Genomic DNA, 22,373 nt, shown 5'->3' on the forward strand with positions numbered 1-22,373 from the left:
TAAGACTTTTTTTTTCTTGTCTTTGATTTTCTGGTGAAATACTCTGAAACAGCTTTTTTTAAATGAAATCATTTGAGAACTTAAGAGGGGGAAATCACTTTTGGTGAAACAGTGAACAGCTCATAGACATCTGTTTTTTGTAAGGGATCACAAGCCAAAAAGTTTTGCAAACCACTGTTTAACCTTTGACAAAGTACTTTATTTCATAAGTGTATCCTGTGTTTTTTTTTTTTGTTTTGTTTTTTTTGTACAGATCTTAACCTTAAGTGACTCCAGCTGTCAAAGAAAGGCACAATATTACAATATGTCTGACATGTAGCTGAAAATGGGCAAGGGTTTTATTGTAAAGGAAATAATTAAGTGTGAGTACTTCAACACTGCACTTAAGTAGGATATGTGAAAAATCACTTCTTTATAAACATGGATCAACCATCAGCCTTATCCCAGTTCACTGACTGAGACAGGCAGATCTTAACATAGTGTTTATATTTTACTAATCACTGGTAGCAGTTGCTGAGTCAGTAAACTATAGCTGAGTCATGTAATTGTGTCATGCTGTAAAATCCAAATCAAAGGTGAACAAAGTTTAAAGGTCATAAATATACAGACATGACTAAGATGATTTTACCACACAAGCCTTGTGACAGGAATTCACTTTATGACAATGTCTTGATTTTCCACCACTGTTATGTGATTTAAGTATAATTTGTTACCATTCCAGGTTCACCACATATCTGCTTATAATTAACTTATAATCATGTACCACATAAAACTAGATCATGTACTAAATGTCTAGTAATGTCTAAAGTATGTTTATTGTTGGGGCACTGAAGGCCTGCAGTTCTGTGTATTCAGCTCCACCTCTGAGTCTAATGGCACCAATGAGTTCATATCCAGGCCAGTATTGATCACTTTGTGTTTACATAGAGAGCAGAGCAGTATTGTCTCCTCATTCACAGTCAGTCATGACACACAACCATGTTTTCTGTAGTGGTACAGAGGAGTGCACTCAATGTGCAACACTGTCTACTCCATGTTATTTTGAGCTTGGTGCTTATAAGGTAAGCAAGTTTGTTTGATATAGTGGACAGTCATGTTTCTTGTCCATATCATAGCTTGATTTCCACTAAGGTTAACTACCACTCAATTAACTTAATGACTTGACTTTGTTTCCAAGGTGGTAAAAATGTCCATCTGTTGCGATTTGATTTTCATCTACATGTCACAGTGAAGTCGCCATCACAACAGCGAGCAATGAAGAGCCCAGTGTTCGTGAAGCTCGGTCAGTAGGTGCTCAGGTGGTAGTTCAACCCGTGGACTGCGTTTTATCAGAGTGGAGTGCATGGTCACGCTGCGACACCTGTCAGAAAAAAAGAGTAAGTATGATTATACTAGACAGGTGATAGTGGACATGGGGGACATTACAGCTACAATACATGCCCCATGCTGAGCTGGCCTGACAATCTGTTTTGAGCAAAGAATGAAAAGCCTGTAGCTGGTGGTTTGTGCTGGTGTTTGACATGTTTGAAATTATATGAATTGGCAGCGAGGGCTAAGCTCTTTGAGGGAGCTCTCAGTGAATTCAAGCAGAAATGAGAATTACTTAGTGAACTTATACATGAAACTTACATCTTAATTAAATCAACAATAGCATAAAGCATGCCTGTTAATAATAAATGTGCTGTACACTTGCATGAATAAGATTTGACATTAGGAGTCAGCTGATAGCTACACAGCTGTGAATGAACCAATGATTGTGAAGCATGACTGAAACTGTTGATCATCTACCTAATGTAGTGTTCTGCTTGAGCTAAGACTATGCTTCATTTTTACAAAAAGAAACACAAAATTTATTGTTTCACCACAATGTGGAAAAACCTATAGACCATCATGTGACACCAATATTCACTAGTGATAATGATATAATCTGAGGAAAGCAGCCTCTTTACGTGCTCCCCAATCTACTTCAGTGTTCTTTTCAGCGGCAGAGGAAACACTTAGACTCCTAACCTTAAAGTAAAAAAATCAGAAAACATTTGGGCGGACCACTGTACATTTAATGCTTTCTTAGCAAGACTTAGAAGATGGATACCGCACTCATATCTGTCCCGAAAAGTTGGAGCCAGCATCTTGCTAACCTAGCTTAGCATGGAGACTGGAACCAGCTTGGTTACACTTTTCCTTTAACTAAAGGCTATTACTTTAATTTAACAATCAAGCAAATGAATGTGGAAAACAAAATGCTGGTTTTATGGACTGCAGTGAACTAAATATAGGGTCACTAACCAAATCAACTACAGGCCAGGTAAATTGATCTAATCAGCTGTAACTGTAACAGTTACCATGAAGGAGATTAGATTTGGATACAGTCAGATTAGATTTGGATAAATAAATCATCCTTACAGTACTGGGACTGAGAAATAATTAAAATTCTGCATTCAGTATTTTGACCGTTCTGTTTTTCTGTTAGGAAGAGACCTTCGCTGCTGGCAAAGGTCTCAGTTGATGTACTTCAGTGTTCTAACTCATCCACTTTACAAGCAGGGGGATTAATAACCTTGACATGACAAAGTGAAAACAGCCCTCTAATCTGATTTTGGCTGTTACAGTTCCCCAGAGCAGTTTCCAAGCTCTTCCACCACCTTTATTAGGTATTGGCGAGCCGTCCTCTGTGCTTCTCTGACCGTTTATGTGTTTGTTTCTCTCAACCAGTATCGCTACGCTAAGCTTCAGCAGCCATCTCAGTTTGGAGGAGAGCTGTGCAATTTTCATGACAGGGAGGAAGAGGCCTGTAATGTTCCAGCCCGATACACCTGTGACAATGTTCCTTTATGTGAGGGATTCCTCTGCACCCAAACAGGTATCTCCTTTATCCACTTACACCTGTCTAAACATTTAGAAACCATGTGGAATTATTAGGTTTTGGGTTGAATCGCCATGCAACAGTAACACTTGGATAATGTTTAAGAATTCAAGTCACACAAGAAGAACATTAATATTCTGTGTGTAAACTTAACACACAAACTTGTCACCTCTAAAGCTAACCAACTGACATATTGTAGCTAATTTTTTTAAAACTGTTCAGAAATTAATAGCAAAGTAGTGAACTAGTTTTTGGTGAAGTGAAATGACTTTCTTTACCTTTGGACAGAACCTGGCGCTCTGTTTCCCTCTGCTTCCAGTCTTTATGCAAAACTAAGCCAATGCTAAAGATCCCGCTTCATATTTAGCATCGAGACATAACAGTTGTGTCAGTCTTTTAAAGAAAGTGAATGTGTATTTCTAAAAATGCCTAACTGTTCCTTTAAGATAAACTATTAGTAAATGCCCTCTCCTTCAGGTCGCTGTATTCACAGAACTCTGCAGTGTAATGGGGAGGATGACTGTGGGGACATGTCAGATGAAGCCGGCTGTAAGAAGGTTCCCAAGCCCTGCAGGCAGGAGACTGAAGAGTACTGGGGAATCGAAAACCTTGCCAAAGGGTGAGTCACATTCTCATTAGTCTGCAGTGTGAGACTTTTAGAGCACTTTCATGTGTAAACATGTAGCTTTTCAGTCAGCTCATCGTTAATGCAGTTGCTGTTATTCCTCTTTCAGAATCAACATCTTGAACAGTAACCTGGAGGGAGTGGTGCTTGATAACAGATACTATGCGGGCAGCTGCTTGCCCCACTACATCCAGGATGTCAGATTCAGGAAACCTCACAACTTGCAGCAGTACACTCTTCAGGTGGACAAATCACAGTACTGTCCAATGAGTACTGTGTTAGAGTTGATATAGGACATTATAGATTAATGCTTCATAAAAAAAAGTTATACACCATCAATAACAACAGCCCTTTGGTTGCCAAATTGTGGAAAATTTGATCACTAATCCTTCCATAAACAAGCTGCTGAGGATTTGGACCAAAATTCATTAATTGACAACTTAATAGGCATTTATTAATGGATTACCAGCATGTAGAACTGTGTTATTACGAAACAGTACAAAAAAATACAAACCAAATGGATTTTTCACAACCTGGTAACCCACAGATTGTTCTTATTGGGGTTTTATAATTTAATAAAGCATAATAAAATGATTTATCAACAACAATAAAGCCATTAGTTACAACTTGTAGTCCCTTTATAAAGGGTACTTTATCTTTTGTTGATTTCTTCAGTTAGGATTAACCTAAAACCTGGGAAAATTTTCTTAATTCCTTCATCTTTCGTCTCATTCTTCCATGTGTTATTCTATGTTCTAAACATAGTTTACAGTATATAATTGTTTTATTATTCATCATCATCCTAAAAGATCATTTTTGTTCTCTACCCACAGACAAAAGGCACATATGATTTCAACATGCAGTCTTTTAACTCATACTCTGAGTACATGCACCACTCCATCATGGAACGTAGGACTAAAGTCACTGTTTCCTTTGGCTTTGCCATTCCTGGTATATTTGAATTTGGCTACAACTTCAATAACGCCAAGTACACCAAATCAGTTCAGAAGACTCGCCGTGCTGCTGGCAAGGTGAGGTGATGTTGGTTTTTTCTTGTCTCCTGACCTCTTTACAATTCGCTGCACCCACTTTTCTGGAAAACAAACCAAATCAAAGTTTGCTATGTCATTTTTGTTTTCCATGAATCCTTTTTACATATATGGAAATTCACATGCCATTCTTAACCTGAAAGCAGTTAGGTGTCCTTCACCTGCCTCCCACTGATTTTCTCCTCAGCTTAACAGCTTTGTGAGGGCCAAGGCAGAGCTGGAGTTGGCCCAGTACATGCTGAAGTCAGACGATTTGATGCTTCACCCTGAGTTCCTGCAGCGCCTGCGCTCTTTGCCACAGTCCTATTTGTATGGGGAATACAGACAGATATACAGAGACTATGGCACCCACTACATCACAGAGGCTACCCTCGGAGGAGACTATGAGCACACCATCATTTTAAATAAAGAGAACCTCGCAAAGACAGGTAATAATTAATACTGGTTCTCAAACTGGAGTCATCAGTCAAATCAAGTTTGTTTCAATTGCACAGTTTCTCCATTTACCACATGTTGCACGAATGCATAAAATTAATTACTATAATCACAAACTTGGGATCAGCAGTATCATCAATATCTTGTTATTATTAACACTTACTGGTTAGTGTGGTAAATTTAAACACCGTTGCCCTGAAATGCAATAGTAGAATAGTAGTTTAGAAAGGCAACAACTACTCTGTGACAGTGAGTTTTGTTTTGTTCTAGATTATTCTTTGGAAGACTTCAAGTCCTGCACACAGGCAGGCCTTAAGATTGGGGCCAACATATATGGCACATATGTGTCAGTGGGGTTTCAAGGTGGATCCTGCGATGGCCTGTTGAATGAGATGGGAGGTGAGGTTCCATGTTTTATCAAAAGTCCTGCAGTCTGCAAAACGTCCAGTCAGATTCATTAACTGATGCTAACACACTGAAGTCATTGCACCTCTCTCCAGAGGACACGACGCTCGGCAGCGTGGTGGAGGACTTTGTTGCCGTCGTACGGGGTGGCAGCAGTGAATCCATCACTGCTTTGGTGTCTAAAAAGCTTCCCACCCCACAGCTGATGCAGCTTTGGGGTGAATCAGTGCGTTTCAACCCTGACTTCATCCGCTCAACAGTGAGTTTCTTTCTCTGAATCTCATGTTACATGCTGTAGTCCCACTTGTAATGCCATCCATCTCAATTTGCTGCTATAATAAAATTGTCTTTAAAGGATTTGACCTGACTAATTGATGCAGAGACATTTACAAAAGAGTTGGTCAGCAGTGGTACCAGGATTGGCAGAATTACAGAGCGGCAAAGTACAGCTAAGCTAATCAATAGCAGGTTGGAGAACAAACAGGAAATGATGCCAAATTCCAACTGTGCCAAGTACAACTAGGCTGCCTCGCTAGAACACGGTCAAGTTTCAGCACTTGTGGGGCTTTCCAATTGGCTCTATTAAAAAAAACACTCAATCCAAGAGAATTGAATTTGAACAGTAACAAGATCCTGATTTGATTATGAAACTTGTTTCTCATTAGACCCAACCGCTGTATGAGCTGGTGACCTCCAGAGACTTCTCGCATGATGCCACCCTGAAGAGAAACCTAAAGAGAGCCCTGTCAGAGTACCTGGCAGAGGCTAGCTCATGCCGTTGTGCTCCCTGCCAAAACAATGGAGTGGCTGTTTTGAGAGGTAAAACCCAGAGGATATTACTGCATCATTTATTCACAGAAAGCACACTGCATTAATCTTGCTCTCTTTCCTAAACCAGTATAAGTTTTTTGCATTTATGATACTGGTATGTTTTGTTTTGACTCTCATTTTATTCCTCAGCTTCAGTTTGATATTTAGCTTTGGTGTCTTTTATCAGTCACTGACAGATGATGGATAATAAAGGGATGCAGCTGAGATCATGATGATGGTGGGAAAAATATTGTTGTCTTCCTCAACAGGCACAAGGTGTGACTGCGTGTGTCCTGTCGGCTACACTGGACGGGCCTGTGAGATCACTCAGAGGCAAAAAGGTTAGCTCTCCAAATCCACACTTGCCCGCAACCTAACATTATTTTTCTTCCTTTGCTTTAAACCGACTGAGACACTGATGTAATAAGACTTGATATGACCCTCTCTGACAGAAATAGCCATTGACGGTCGCTGGAGCTGCTGGGGTGCATGGTCGTCCTGCAGGGGAAGAAGAATGTCAAGGAGTCGACAGTGTAACAACCCAACGCCCAGCAATGGAGGCCTAGCATGTGCAGGACTGCAGGAAGAGTCTACTGAATGCTTTTAAATATCTGCTCTACAGCTCTGATGTCAACATTCACACAAAGATTTATGAAAACCTTGTTTTAAAGAAATTATTAGTCTGTAATGTGTTTTGTCTTTGGGCTGCCTAGTGTGACATAATGATTCATATTCAAATAAAATAAAAGAAAAACACTACATGGGATATCTTGAATGAATATTTTATAGTGTTTATTATTATTACTGACTTGGATGCAGCTTCTGTAATCCAAATTTAACCTTCATATTGGAGGCAATTTACAAAATGTTGCACATATTATAAATTTTCCCTCTTGTACTTACAAAAATGCTTAAACAAAAAATACAGACACACAGCCACACAATGTCTGCACAACACACATTTATTTTTACTTTGATAAACAGTTTGTCACCCAGTACGTCAAAGGCAGATGTCATTTTAACTTTGTGGGCTCTGACATTTACAAAGCAGTAGTTAAAGAGCAGTGTTTATTGAGCACTCAACAGCATCTTTATCCTGGAATCTGGGAGGAATTTCACTTTTAACAGCGCTGAGTCTGAGAGGAAGAGCCCAGGCAGGCTGCTCCGCCCCTATCTGGTGGGGGATTATCACAGGTTCTTGTCCGAGTCTTCCTCCCTGATGTGCAGGATGACCAGGCCCCCCAGCACGACCATGACCCATCTGTCTTGCCATCTGTAATGTTGAGAGAGTGTAATACTATGCTTAACCAAAGAATATAGATTTGGTAAGAGGAAATGGCTGCACACTGTTGTTACTCCATCACATCCTCTGACCTAAAAGGGCACCTGAAGTACAATTTTGTACTTTTACAGCGCAACATTTAGCTGACAGCTGTAATTACACAATTACTTCACAGAACAAGGTCTTGCATGCAAAACATACAATAAACAACAGCTCTAATTTTTTGATATGTCTTACTAGCTATGAATCAGTAATAAACATGGAAAATAAACACAAAGAGAGGGACTATTTTTGATCATGAGTACTCTAACCTTTGGTACTTTAAGATTTTAATTGCTAATACAGTAATTTTAGCCATGCTAACTAGGTGTTACTAAGGATGACAGTATCAGTCTGTTGGTCAGCCCACTACTTTGGCCCCAACAAAAATATCACAACAACCATTGCACTGCTATGAAATTTGGTGCCGATTTTCATGGTCCTCAGAGGATGAATCCCTACAGGACTAATGACTAATGACAGTGAAGATCCCCTGACTTTCCATCCGTTATCAACTCAGTTTTTTAAAATTGCCCAGTATTTTCATTTTGACAAAATACCTGCAAACCTTAAGATATTCCCATTAGACTAAGCTATACTTTCTGTTTCACACTAATTAGCAAATGTTAGCATGCTAACATGTTAAACTAAGATGGTGAACCTGGTAATTTTTTTCTGTTACACAACAGCATGTTAGCATTGTCACTGTGAGCATGTCAGCATGTTTTGAATGTGTTAACCTCAACTCTTTTTAATCATGACACCTCACCACTTCTGCGATTCTCTTCACAGGCGTCTCCCTCATAGCCAGACCTACAGATGCAGCTACAGGAGGTACCCATGAGGACAGGGATCCCATCATGCCTGCATGGGGCGCAGCGACAGGCATCAAACTGCTGCATATACTCATCCCAGCCCCTTCGCAGGTTGGCTAGTCTTGCACCGACATGGTCAGCGGCTGTGCTGAGGCGCACTAGCTCATAGATTGGCATAGTCTGGGTGACAAGTGGGGAAAGGATAGAGACAGTAAGAAGACAGAGAAGAAAGTTCGTGAAAATCAGATGACCACATCAGCAAAGGCAAATAAGTGCTTTGAGGTCATTATGGTTGACATTATGGATCACTAAAGTCAGTATGATTCATCCTGTGAAATTACATGGCACCATTTACAGAAGAATAATACGTTGTCCTTTTATGTGAAATTATATGTAACCTCATATTCGATGAGTGTTGGGTTGTATTTGAGACTTGCTCCCCATTTTCTGTAGGTGTCTGGGTTCCTGATAACCAACAAGCCACCACTGGTGTACGTTATTCCTCCCTTCACCAGAGTAACAATGTCCTCAATCTGAACTGAACTAGAGTCCTTTTCTAAGTTTCAAAAACAAAACAAAAAACAACCACAAAAAACATCACATCAGATTACTACAGCAAAGAAAATGAAACATAGTCAGAAATAAATCTAATAAAATAATATTCAAGCTTCTGAGGTTTTATGAGGACCTTAAATTGGGATGGCCTCATCATCAGAGCTCAGTGTGAATATTATTAATAATTCTATTTTTCATCTGTTGTCCTTATCTGAAGGATCAGGATTAGCTACCAACAGAATTTTGATGTCTTACCTTGACTAAATGTTCCCTTTTTTTTGCACTGACTCCCACCCACTTTGAGAGCTACGCTTACATAGACATCAAGTGGATTGTTTATACCGATAGTGCCACCAAAACATTTACCAGCTTGTTCACCCTCAATATCTGTAAGAGTTAGGGAAGAGAATTAAACAAAGTTTACATCATATTACAATTCCGATTAGATTATATCAATTTACAAACTGGAAAGCCCACAGTACTTAATTTTGCCATGGAGGTTTTGTTAATAACCAGAACATATTCAAGGGTTCCTCCCATAGTTCCCTCTGTGACGTAGTGGGTGCCAAATGTGTTGAAGAAGCTGGAGTACATCCCAAAATCATACTCCTCAGGGAGGTCCATGAGCGAAACATACAAATCGTCATGAAGCATCAACTGATTGGTTCTCATCTTGAAGTGGGCTGTTTGGACTTTGGACCAAAGCCTAACGAACCCTAGGTCCTGAGGACAAAAAGGCAAGTTTTTTATACCCCAAACAATGATCATTCTTTTTGCCACAAACACTCACTATTCAAAGGAGTTTGCAATTTTGGGTAATGCATATACTTATTTTCTAACAGTTAGATGAGAAGATCAACACAGTTTTCATATTTAAGCATTAAATATTAAGCTACAGGACTGTTAGCTTAGTTTAGCATAAAGACTGAAAACAGAAACAACTAACCATGGCCCTGGCCAAAAGTAACAAAATCCTGTGATTACCACTCATAAAACTCACTAATAAGACATTATACTTAGCTTGTTTGATTTATACGAAAACCAAAAGCATAGGGTGTCATGTGTCAGACTATTTCTTGGCTAGGAGCAATGACTTCCTTCATTTTTACACCTTGGTTTTTGTACATAATATTTCCAGTCTTTACGCTAAGCTGAGCTAACCAGCTGCTGATGGTAGCTTCACATTTAATGGAGAGACAAGAGATTGGCGGGCCTTGTTAGCATTTAAAACTTTAAATCTGAGGGTCAGTGGATTATACCTGGCTTTTATGCTGGGTTAAGTTCCTGAGGAAATCAGACTCTTTACTTCCTTTCAGTCCCATTTCCACATAACTGATCCCGACTGTGACTCCAGCATTGAAAGAACTCATAGTTTTCCTTGCTTTCAGGAGGCTCGCCATGTCCTCATAGTACTCATGAGAGCCCTCTGATGTAGCTTCAGCCTGTAACAGATTATATGTTATGTCAAAATGTCTCACTTTAAACAGTCCAATTATTAAGATACATAAAGAAATGAATTTCCACATTACAGTACCACAAAACGGTAGGCATGGTAGTTGTAAGGTTTCCGGTAGTTTTTATTATCTTCACTGTAGTGCAGGTTCTCACAGAATGAGTCATAGCTGAATTTCCTCCAATCACCATTATACACATATTCACACTTTCCTCCAAAATAATTCGGGTCAAGTACATGATCCACAAAGTCTCCAGTCAAGACATTGTAGCTAGACAAAGTAGAATAATTCCAATTAGTCATTAAAGAAATAGGTAGACATTTTAGAATATGCTCTTATTCTTTTTCTTACAGAGAGCAAGATGGGAAGATTGAGTCCACTCTCATGTTGCTATAGTAAGATACAGCTAACAGCTGGTTAGCTTAGCCCAGTGCAAAGATTTGAAACCGGGGGAAACAGCTAGCCTGGTTCTGCCCAGTACTAGCAAAATCCACCTATGGATGCCTCTAAAGCTCTCAAATTAATATTCTATATCTTGGCAACATATTATTGCATGGCATTGTGTCTTGTTTATATTTTTGGCAGAGAGCAGTGACATCCTGAAATCTCCACTGGTGATAACAAGAGTCACTAGCAGGTGGCAGGTGCATTGTTAGGTTGCAGGAAACTTCATTTGCCCAAAAATAAAACCAACAAGAATAATGCACCATGATAATTAGTGAGCTTTAGAGGTGGTGGTACGTGGATTTTTACCTTTGGAAAGAAGAGAGCCAGGCTAACAGTCCTCCTTGTTTCCAGTCTTCATGCTAATCTAGACTGACCAGCTGCTGGCTGCGGCTTCGTATTTAACTTACAGACACGAGAGTGGTATAAAGCTTCTCATGTAACACTCTGTGAGAAAACAATATGTGTATTTCCTTTAAGTAAACACATAAAGATTAAATGAAATCAACAACAAATAAAAAATGCTGAAATGATATGCATATGTAATTAGAATTCCAATTTGTCCCTTATTTATCCTATCTCTTTCTTTTATGTAATATAAACTAAATTAATGATAACAATAACAGCAGTAATAGCTATGCAGCATTTACCCCTGAGTGCCACGCTCAGCACCAGGGATTGGCAGGAGCGTGGAACACTTGTCGTCTCTGTAGTTGAAATTTTCACAGTCATCCTCATCAGAAAAATCTTCACAGTCTGACTCTCCATTACAGCGAAGTGACGGGCTGATACAGCGCCCTGGAAAGACACATTCTCACTCACACAAACATACTATATGACCTCCATGTACACACACTGTCAGAAAAAAAACACCCTCACCCTAATAAGAATGTGCTGTCTGGGCAGATGCTGATGGGACTTGCCTGTTTCGTTGCAGGTAAAGCTCTCGCCACAGTGATCTGGTACCACACACTGTGTGGTTGCTGTTGGACATGCCAGTCTCTCCCACAATGTCTCAATGCACTCTGTGCCTCCAAACTGTGAGGGTTTTTCCATGTATCGGAAACGGAACTAAGACAGAATTAAAACTGAGTTAGCATGTAAAATCACTCACCACGTCCACTCCCTTATACCATCATTGAGATATACATTCATACATAAACACTCCAAAATTACAGTAGATCACATATTATTGTATGATGCCGTGGTGCAATCCATGTGTTCAAATCTATATCTTACCATGTCAAAAAATGTTATTTTCTACAGGTGGCTCCAAAGATCCTAAATGAGTGATGATTTTTGGACATTTTGGGGAAAATCCAAGATGTCAGTTACACAGTGTAACCAAGGCCCACTTTTATTGACTTTATTGGAGCAGGAGTGCTGATTTAGGATAATCATAGTCCCCTTTGGACCTATTGAACATCTCATCTATAACGTATTGATCTGAGCTCCATAACAAAAACTGTCTAGTTTCAAATCCAAGGTTTTTGGAGAGAGTACTAGTTGTATTAATGCCAGCCATGTATTGCACAAGCCACCCACATTAGAAGTTGTACTCAGAATTTTCTTTTAATAAATGGTACGTGTAATTTATTGCAAAAAACACTGTTACCTTTTTGTCTGTGCAAGAGTTACACGGAGTCCAAGACGACCAGCTCCCCAGCCGACAGTTGATGGGTATTGGTCTGTTTACAGCTCTGGCGGTCCTCGTTCCAGCCCCTCTGACCCCCCACAAACACCCATTATCATCTCAGTTCAAGTTCTAATACCGATGGCATGTGGGATGTAGTTATTGAGATGCTTTCCAGAGGATATAAAAGGTGGAGAAGCTAAGAATACTGCACCTGTTATCAGCAGTTGTCCATGGCCTTCTGGATGCATCCACAGTTGCACTAAAATGGATGAACAGATGTAGTGTGCATAAACCCAGGAGTAAATTAAGAAATACCCCCATGCTAAAAGTTAGTGGCTATTCCTTGAAATTCAAATGGAACATCACAAAACAGCTTCTGTGATCCTCTGGGGAGTTCTACCACTGCACTCTTGACCAACCACAGTGAATGATTAATCTAGAGTAAACACTTGCTCTTACAACAGTTGGGAAAGTTTTTGTTTGTTTGTTTATTTTTGATGATCTTTGACCCCCACTTCTCATCATCACCCCCGCAGACACTCCAGTCCAACCGGAGCATGATGTCTCAGTACACAAACACCTGCAACACCTCAAACTGAAACACTAATCTTTTTTTCTTTTATTACGAACGTTTTATTCCGACATTACCTTGAGGGAATTGATCCACTGATCACATTTTATTATCAGATTCATAGTTGTGGTGGCAGTTGTCGTTTTTATCAGTTGTATTATAATTATTAACGCCTACCCAACTTTGTGCATGGGCCACCGACGTGTCTGATTGGTCAATCAAATAAACAGGACCGCGCACGTAGGTTACGTGTGGCACGCGGGTGCGCCTCGGACAGCGGCGTTTTCAAATTGTTTGTTGCACCGTCCATCACTGCCTGGCTTGAACAGTTAGCAGTTTTCGCTAAAACTGTCACAGTCGCCCATAGCGTCGTGTCACCCAAATTTAGAACGCTTTCCAAATACACAGCCCTGAACGGTGATGAACAAAACGAGCTACAATGGAAGAGGTACAGTTTTAAAAGTTTTCTGAGTAACTTTTCAGCTGAGGCGCTGCTAGTGGATAGCTTAATTTAGCCTCGTTGCCAAGCCCTGTGCTAACTAGGGCACCCCATTAATACATATTGCTATTGATTTGTCTTACTTGTTCTGAGCCGGTACAGAGTATGACTTCATGTTAGTTATCCCGTTCTTAATACTGTAGCATATTAAAGGCTCTGTCTACTCGGTTAATATTTTTTTCTCACTAATACCTGACCACGCAGATTATTTTAGTTGTATCTGCCTCAGCGCAATGGATATATATATTTTTTGATGGTTTTGTTTGTGGTGCTCACACAATGATAAATTACATTACTCACACAGACATAACTGCCAGCAGGTCATAACATGTTCTGTGGCCCAGTAGTTATTTTAATTGTTGATTAATCTATTCAATGTTGTCAGAAAACTGTAGAAAAAATGCCTTTCACAATTTCCTTAAGCCCATGTTCAGCCTTGTTTTGCCTTCTAAACAGTCCAGGACCCAAATGACATTCAGTTTACAGCTGTAGCAGAAAACATACGCCATTAAATGTTCACATTTAAAACCCAGAATGACAGGGTTTTGTTATTTTTCACCTTTAACCTATCAATGAAACAGTGAATCATTACAGCTGTGCCAGTTACAAATGTTCCAAGACAAATTCCATTCACCTCGATTGTATTGGGATGTGAAACCAAAACTTAAGTAGATACCTCTAGGGAGTAAATGATGAAATGTTTTTTGTTAATATCTGTAACTCAACCCTTAAATGAATTTGGTTTTGAAAAAATTAATGATCTTAACTAAATTGTATGTGAAAGTTATAGCCAAAGCTGTTAAGATAATGACTCTTGATTTTAAGGAGGCGCCAATCAACTTCAAAGCTCTGAGGGCCAAGTTTCAGGAAGAGGCCCTTCTGGCTCAATCCAAATCCAGACGACCAACTGTTGCAGAGAAACCCAAACACCTCCCACCTCCTGGAGGTCACTGCAGCTCTGTGGTTAGTAGTGTTAGTATTGCTGTAGAAAACAAGACACCAGTGGTTCCCCGGGTCATCTTCAGAGATGGGCTGCGGGCATCTGGGGGCAAGCGACCCATTTCCTTCCCACCACAACTTCAACAGACTTCCCCCTCATCTAAGGTTGCCAACGGAGACACCACAACAAGGCAGTCCCTCAAAGAGCGACACATGCCTCTGGTGCTTCCTGTCCTGCCAGTAAAAGAGCAGATGACAGAACTGCCAGTCAGAAAGGAGCACAAACTGGAACCAGAGCCAGGAAAAGAAGTCCAGCCACAAACTAAAATCAAGAAGAAGGGTTTGCTGCTTCCTTTCAAGTCAGCCAAAGCATCAAAAGTCAGAGCAGAAAATGGAGAGGAGCCCACTTATGCTGATTTGACCACGAGACCTTCTAGTGCTCCCGGCGAGTTGCCCTCAGTGGAAAAACAAACCACAGAAGATGGGGTTTCACTCCAAAGTGACCAGTCGACTGCTGAGTGCCCCCTCTCAAGCCCAGATATACCAATCACCCCTCCTTCTACAGAGACAAGTGTTGACTCTGACAGCAGGATCATTAGCACCTTGGAGAGGGCCAAGAAGAAATTCTCGTGTCGGCAGATGTTGATATCCACAAAAACCAAGAGCTTGCGTTCCCCTGACCACACCTCAAAAGACAAGGTGTTCCCTTCGCCACCAAAGAGCACTGAACATGTTGAGCCTGACCTCCCCATACCCCCACCAGTCTGCCTTCCACACCTGGCTTGTATTTCAGCCAGGCCCTTCTTCAAAGCTAACAACTCTGCACGTAGTAAGTTAAATTCAAGGATTCATATTTTTTTGTCCATGACTGAAACCTTTATCATCTTACACTGTTTATTCAGACAAGTTTTCTTAAGCATTTGCATTGTTCTTTTCTTAATGATGACTAGAGTCTGCATTGCCTAAGCAGTTTGTCAGAGATCAAGCTGAACTTCCCCCTGGGAGGACTGGTGAACCTCATTCACCCCCTGTTCCTCTGAAGAAACCTTTAACTGACCTGAAGTCATTGGGGCCACTGCCAGCAAAACCCCCCAGACCTCCATCAGTAGATCTCAGCCGTTACCATTTACCCACAGTCCACGGTACTGTATGTGAACTTGCTTTTTTGTTATTCCTTTTTTTCCATTCCACTAGCTTTGCTTTATTTCACTTTTGCTTTCCTTCTTTCATGACCACAGACTGAGGGATATAAGGGCAAAAAGTGATATTTTACTTGGACATCAGTGACTGTGTTTTAGCCATGCTGCAGTTTACATTATTCTTCTTTGTGGTAACGATGAACATCTGTTCAAGTGCTGATTGTGGTCTCTTTTTATAGAGGTGTCACCAGGTCTTAGCCAAGCACCGACTGAAGAGCCAGAGTCTGAGCATCCGTCCATCTCTAACCCCATGCTGGATGCTCCAGAGTTTCCAGAGTTTGAGAATCCAGAGATGGAAACAGCAGAGGGAGAGGCTGTTGATATTGCTGTGCTAGAATTGGAGGCCTTAGACTTTGTCAGCACTGACCTTCCTGCACCAGTTGACTTTGGGATCACAGATTTTGAGGTTTCCCAACCTGAATTTTCATCATGTGATCCTGCAGAGTCCAGTGTGAGCTCTGTCATCCAAGATCTGAACCTTGGCAGTCAAAACATAATACCCCTCGATCCAGCCAGCTTTCCTGAACCAATAAACCTTTCAGAGTTCACAGAGCCCGCTGCACCAGAGCAATGGTCTCAGAGTGAGGAGGCCATTGTAGGGTCTCTTTCTAACTCTCAAGCCAATGAGACTGATCTCAGAGCTGCCGAGTGCCTCTCTGTCCCAGAGGAAACAGAGCTTAGTAACCGTGCAGAACTGATTGATGACATTCAGCCACATCAGAGGTGAGATTTGTTGTAACCACAATCACATGTTTCTTCATGTTTTTATGTGTAACAAATTTGACTGGTTTGCTTTCTTCTAGTGTCTATCAACAGGACAGTTACTATGAAACGTGTGATAATGTTTACGAGGATGTTGAAAACATCAACAAATTCATCTTGGGCCAGAACTCTCGTAAACGTAAAGCTGGTCTAAAGAGTAAGAATGTTTTCTTAATACAGTGCTTTATCCTTAGTTGAAGACCTCTGGCAGACATTTACTCTTTCCATTTAACTCCCATGTTGACAATTTTCTTACAGATCCATATGCTGAGAACCACCCCATGGTAACTTTTATTTAAATCTAATTCAGTTTATTGTCACCTCAGTGAGTAATAAAAGAACGGTTAAGTTTATGGTCAGATGCACTCTGCAATGAATAAATAATGTGCTTCACTGTTAACAATCATCTGTGGTTAATTAGAAATCATCTGTGTTTATTTCAAGAAGGAGGAGGCGTGTCTTAACATGTGGCCACGGAATCCATGGTATGTCTTCTTGTTTTTTTTTTTTTCTTTTTTCAAACATACAAGTCCTGTGTTTTTGTCATTGACATTGATTTTTGCCAGATGGAAGGCAGCTATTGATTTTTCTCTTACTGTGGTAATCGAACTGCAGGGGCAGTGTATCGGGAGAACATGCTCATTTGGTCCATAATCATGTCCACAGGTACGTCAGACATGTCACCCATCGCTCACTGAAGTGATACAGTCGAGCTGGTCGAGCTTGCTTATGTCACTTCTCCTTCCATTTTTTACTAGCATATGGTTCCATTTATATTTTAGGTGGTAAATGTAACAGAAAAGAAGCTCTTTTTTGCCATTGAACAGTCCCATTTATTTTTAGCAAGGAACGCCAAAGCCCCAACACTGCTGACTATAAAGAGCAGAAGAAGAGGGAGAAGCAGCGACTGGAGAAGGAGAAAAAGGAGCAAAAAGAAAGGGAGAAGAAGGAAAATGAAATGAAAAAGAAGTTCAAGGTAAGTTTTACAGTTGTGTTACCTTAAGGTTGATCATTTCTTCTAGTAGAGCTGTGTTTTCTCTAGTCTGCTTTTGTCATGGTATCATGATGATGCTCAGCAGAAGGCACTGACATATTTGTTTGTTGTTCATAATGGACCGTTGAGCTGTTCTAAAATCATTGTAAACCACAGCCTCTGATTGCTTAAGATTTTACTGTCTAGGTGACTGGTGATGAGGAGCCCATGTACCACGCCAAGGTGATGGTGGCCAGTAAAGTCCGCAAGAATGACCTGCCTGTGAAGACAGGGGACACAGTCAGCATCATTCGCACCACCAACTGCCCCAAAGGCAAATGGTTGGCCCGAGATGCCAACCACAAATGTGAGTTTAGACACAGGATATTGTTTTATTTTTATCTGATCACTCTGCAAAAAGCAGTTTATATTGCGAAAGAAAATCACACAATCAATTAGTCATCGATATCAGGCTATTTTCCAGAATTAGATTAGGCCCCTGTTTTCACATTTACACCACAGTGTGATTAGTTTCTCAGTGTTTTCAGTTACTGATCTACCTTGGCTATTTCCAGATGGTTATATTTCAGTCATGAATGTGGAGCTAAATATTAAGGAGATGCTGGAACTTGGTAAGAAGGCCCAAGCAGCAGGACGAGGGGGCAACCTGGACGGAGATACCATCAGCATTGGGAGCAGGTACTGGGTTGCTCACTGATAAAATTCTTTGATTTCTCAATTAAGAAAAACAATTGTAACCACCCTTTTCTTGTTAGTTCATCATCCTATGTCATGATACATTATTTCTAACTCTTGTTTCTTTGTTTTGCAGATCCTCCAACCACCCTATACTAACAAGCAGCTGTAAGTGGTTGTACCATCACCTGTAACCCTCTAAATTTTGCATAAACTGCTTTATCATTTCAAGAAGCACTGCAGCTTGATAAATTCAGGACAGAGAACTTAACTGGTTGATATAATGCATGGTTTTGCTGACTGATAGAGTACACTTACACACAGATTGGAAACCAGCCCAAAAGCCTGGCCTGAATAACTTAACTAGTTGTCATCTGCTTGACAGCAATGTGTTATTTTATGATTGTAAAAGAATTCCATGGAGGCCCAGGGTTTTTTGTTGCTACTCTGCCAAACCTCTATCATCAGCAAGCACACTGGTGCTTAATCAAACTAATTTGTTTTTCCAGTCACAGATGACAGTGAGGAGTGGGCCTGTGAAGATGAGACTCTCTCACCCTCCAATGAAAGCCAGTAAGACTTACAAGTTTACTGTCCTTTAACTGTGGCTCAACATTGCTTTAAGATGAGTGTTATTTCTTATAGGAATGACAGAAACCGTAAACCACATTAAAGTGGTTTTAAGTCATTCCCTCTGAAAGATACGATTGAATTTATGTGGTACATAGTACATATATAATTACTTTCTTTCTCTTCATTTTGTATAGTAGTTTTCCTCAGCAGACTTCCTGCGTGTCTGAGATGTGTAAGTACATTTTCTATCTCGTCCTTTTGAAGTAAAAACATGAGGACAGAACCAACACCCACCACCCCCCAGCCTTCTGGTTTAAAGGGAAATGCAAGCTCTGCCTGTGGTTGCTTTATGTTCTGCATTGACAAACTGTGTAGCAGAATGTAACGTGCCTTTGATGTGCACTTTTACCATGCCATTTCCTTACTCCTACCTCTTCTGTTATACTAACCTTACATAACTCACCCCCATCCCCTCCTCACCCACCCACCTCTGCCCTTTATGTGTTCGCTTTGATAGCCTGCAGCCATGTCAGCGCCCAACACACACTGAGTGATGCCAACTTGGAGGACCTACACACACAGTAAGTCTCAGACACACAGGTGTCAAAGCAGATACCTTGGCAGGTTTCTCTTGTAAGCCCATATGTACAGAAATCTATCTACATCCAGTTCTTCTCAAGATTCTTAGTGTGTACCTGAGATGTAGGTGCATACTTCATGAATAACTAAATATTAAACATTTTAACATTTTATACATAGGTCTTTAAGGAAGCAAAGTCATTTGGGCTGTAACATTTTAGGGAAAGTGTCTGCAGTCCTGTACTAAATGACTGTAGTAGAGACCAAATAATAATAATAATAGTTTGTGATGTTATGACATGAAGGTACAGGATACACCAAACTAGGGCTCCAACTAACAATTGTTTTTATTCTGAGTTAATCTGTAGGTCAGATTATTATCAGATTATTTCTTCTATAAAGTGACAAAAAATAGTGAAAAACACCCATTATAATTTCCCAGGGGGGAGTTATTTACAGTAGATTGCTCATTTTGTCCGTCCAACAGTCTAAAAGCCAAAGATACTCCATTTCATCACATAAAAGGAAAAAAATCAGCAAATTAGCACTTTTAAGAAACTTAAACAAGCCAATGTTTGGCATTTTAGCCATGAAAAATTACTGAAATGATCAATCAGTTGGTGAAAAAGTTGCAGATGAACTTAGCCAAAAATCTCTACAGCTGAGAATTTGATGACTTTAAGTCAGTATTACCAGATTTGACTCACACCAAATAGTCCAGTCAGTCCAAACACATCCAGTCTCATAATGTAGTACAAAAGTGTTGGACATTTTTGTTTGTTTATGTATTTGTTTTTTGTTTGTATAGTCCACCTAACTTTATATGTATGAAAAGTCTAAAGTGGGATAGCTTTTATTTAAACTATGGCTGCATCTTAGCAGTAATGGCTGTTTTTAGGTTTTTCCTATGATAATAAGAGGGAATATGGCTCCTTAAAGCATCCAAGATTATGTTCTGTAACTCAATATGTACTCAAGAAGGTGCATCTAAGATGTAAATGTAGGCTATGCATTTAGGGGAATCCACCAACAATGGGGTTACACTATTCTCCATCAGTTGTCTAAACCAAATTCTTCACTTGTGTAAGCAGATCAAAGTTTTATAAGGTTTTTATCCCAGAGCTGTGACTTTGGTATTGAATGTCTTTTATAGACAAAACTTTCAGTCCACTTAAAATGAGCTGAAATGACATTTGGATTTATGCGTCACCGCTCCTGTCACTGCATGTCCAGATCACCTAACTCGCCCCATTAATTTCTTCTTAAAGTAATGACAGACTGGACACAATCATGGTGTCCCTGTCAATCTCTGTACTCATTAGAGAGGAGGAAGAGCCGATTCAGTTAAATGCTGTCTGTAACTTTTTACCTCAGGAGACTAAAAGTAGCCTAAAGTATCACAAGCTGCCATTTTTACCTGCTTAAGCAGAAAAGGGGTTCAATTGAGTGGAAAACTGCCAAATCTGACAACACTGCTTTAAGTGCTAACATCAGTGATGCTGAGGAAACTCATTGGACTCTCTGGAGATATCAACACCTTTGGCCTTTGTATTCCTGTTGGAACATCCTGTATGGAGGGTTAAAAGAAACCTGCAGGAGGATACAACAAAATTGCACCCAAAAATCTATTTAAACCTGAATCAGTACCTCTTGGACACAAACACTGATTGTCATAAATAAATGTAGTATGTCACTGTGCTGGATTGTACAGCTGTTCCTCGCCCCCTGTAGGCTACTGAGGAGTATGAAATGTAGTAGTTGTAGTAAAAGGAGTCCTAACAGTTTCTTGTCTTCAACCTTTTAGGACCAGACATGAAGCCCTGCAGAAACTAGCCATCTTCTTTCAACACAGCAAAGATGAATTTGTTGATGTTGCTGATGGTGAAGGAGCAACACCCAAAAAGTACAGTATTCTCTTTTCCATAACATGAAACTGAATGAAATAATAAATTGAAAGTTCTCTTATTTTCTTCTTATTTAAAAACTTAATGACAGAACTTTTTTTCTTTTTCATATTTCGTCCATGCTGTCTTGTGTGAAGTGCTGAACCACCAAGTAAGTTTACAGATTTGAATTCTTTCCATGACTGCACTGTTGTCGCCACTTCTGTCACTCTCACTGATACTGGTGAAGCTAAGAGGAGAGCACTAACATATCACTTTTAGGACACTACAGTCTAAATACTGGTTGGCGTCTCGCCTGTCATGGAAAATAACTTGTCAGGAACATTTATCTGTTTCAGTTAACCTGGAGACTTGGTGTTGGTGATAGACATTTTGCAGACACAGCAGTTCAAAGTTAATGTTACCTTTTGTATCTGCTTGTCTTTATCCAGACTTTTTATGTGCTGTTGAAGAGCCTCCATATCCGTAAGTGTTGAGTTTCCCTCCAGTCAGCAACTGAAGCTCGGCTCTGTTTGATCTTTATTTATATTAGCAAAGTACTCATAGAGGCACACACAGCACGTCAGGTTCTTGGCATCTTCTTCATGAACTGTGGTGTCCTGTTCTTTTTTTCTGACAGTGAACAGGAGGCTGACTTCACAGAACTGGAGCTCCTTCCTCCCCCACCATTATATGCTGACACCTTCTGATCACCACATCAACTAAAGCTGGAAACCGTTTACTTTGGGGATTTGATACCATGAGGAAGACTTGCCATCGAGACTTGTTTGCCATATAGGTGAAAATGTTTTTCTGACCCTCTACAGTAGAGGAGAGAAAACACCATCATAGATGGAGACTGGAGCTGCTGATGTGACTGTATTATAATTCAGATTTCACTTGTTTTGTTTGTGTTGTTTTGCATGTTGGTGCATTTCCACTTTGTGTTCTGATCTTTTTCTTCTCTCTGAAGTTGCAGTTAAAAAGAGCAAATGGTGCACAAATTGAATCATTGCACTTTTTCCAAAGAGCAATGACATAAAGTAGCCAGCTGTTCACTTGTAGTAGCTTATGGTTGTTTTTGAATATGTTCTTTGCATTTTGATTTTCTTTGGTTTGTATATTACATCTAATAAATATTTGTCCTTGATTTATGCTTCTTTGATTTATGACATTTTTTGACATTGTTTGCATTCTCCCTGAGACACTGCTTCAGTTGCTACACAACTTATTGTATACACTGTACAGTATGAGTTTTTCATTTGTTTTGTTGCTCAAGCTCAATAT

General features: G+C 40.0%; 3 protein-coding genes across 4 annotated transcripts; 2 read left to right on the forward strand and 1 right to left on the reverse strand.

The window, feature by feature from the left end:
* The first annotated feature begins 903 nt into the window (after positions 1-903).
* On the forward strand, positions 904-6,946 carry c8b (complement component 8, beta polypeptide). The gene is made up of 12 exons (XM_018677361.2): positions 904-1,061; positions 1,229-1,376; positions 2,713-2,860; positions 3,341-3,482; positions 3,598-3,730; positions 4,322-4,519; positions 4,725-4,965; positions 5,243-5,371; positions 5,473-5,636; positions 6,043-6,196; positions 6,457-6,528; positions 6,640-6,946. Exons 1-12 carry the CDS (start codon positions 979-981, stop codon positions 6,792-6,794), a joined length of 1,767 nt encoding a protein of 588 aa, XP_018532877.1. The 5' UTR covers positions 904-978; the 3' UTR covers positions 6,795-6,946.
* A 187-nt stretch (positions 6,947-7,133) lies between these two features.
* c8a (complement component 8, alpha polypeptide) lies at positions 7,134-12,826 on the reverse strand. Its single transcript, XM_018677360.2, has 11 exons — positions 12,624-12,826; positions 12,392-12,500; positions 11,700-11,847; positions 11,427-11,574; positions 10,413-10,602; positions 10,138-10,320; positions 9,361-9,601; positions 9,134-9,265; positions 8,722-8,879; positions 8,278-8,503; positions 7,134-7,460 (listed from the first exon to the last, which is right to left on the reverse strand). Exons 1-11 carry the CDS (start codon positions 12,731-12,733, stop codon positions 7,309-7,311), a joined length of 1,797 nt encoding a protein of 598 aa, XP_018532876.1. The 5' UTR covers positions 12,734-12,826; the 3' UTR covers positions 7,134-7,308.
* A 272-nt stretch (positions 12,827-13,098) lies between these two features.
* si:ch211-188c16.1 (uncharacterized protein LOC562677 homolog) lies at positions 13,099-22,236 on the forward strand. Of its 2 annotated transcripts, none has more exons than XM_018677370.2 (19): positions 13,099-13,431; positions 14,308-15,250; positions 15,372-15,563; positions 15,800-16,343; positions 16,424-16,539; positions 16,641-16,666; positions 16,827-16,867; positions 16,998-17,048; positions 17,226-17,358; positions 17,563-17,722; positions 17,931-18,054; positions 18,188-18,219; positions 18,561-18,624; positions 18,822-18,856; positions 19,142-19,205; positions 21,008-21,106; positions 21,245-21,258; positions 21,539-21,572; positions 21,727-22,236. In XM_018677370.2, the coding sequence occupies exons 1-19, from the start codon at positions 13,423-13,425 to the stop codon at positions 21,794-21,796; spliced, it is 2,751 nt and encodes a 916-aa protein (XP_018532886.1). In that variant the 5' UTR covers positions 13,099-13,422; the 3' UTR covers positions 21,797-22,236. The 2 variants fall into 2 exon arrangements, with proteins under 2 accessions (XP_018532886.1, XP_018532885.1); XM_018677369.2 differs by having other exon boundaries at positions 13,101-13,431; positions 18,819-18,856.
* Positions 22,237-22,373: the final 137 nt, after the last annotated feature.

Source organism: Lates calcarifer, linkage group LG4 (assembly GCF_001640805.2).
Source record: "Lates calcarifer isolate ASB-BC8 linkage group LG4, TLL_Latcal_v3, whole genome shotgun sequence".
Classification (NCBI taxonomy): Eukaryota; Metazoa; Chordata; class Actinopteri; family Centropomidae; genus Lates; species Lates calcarifer.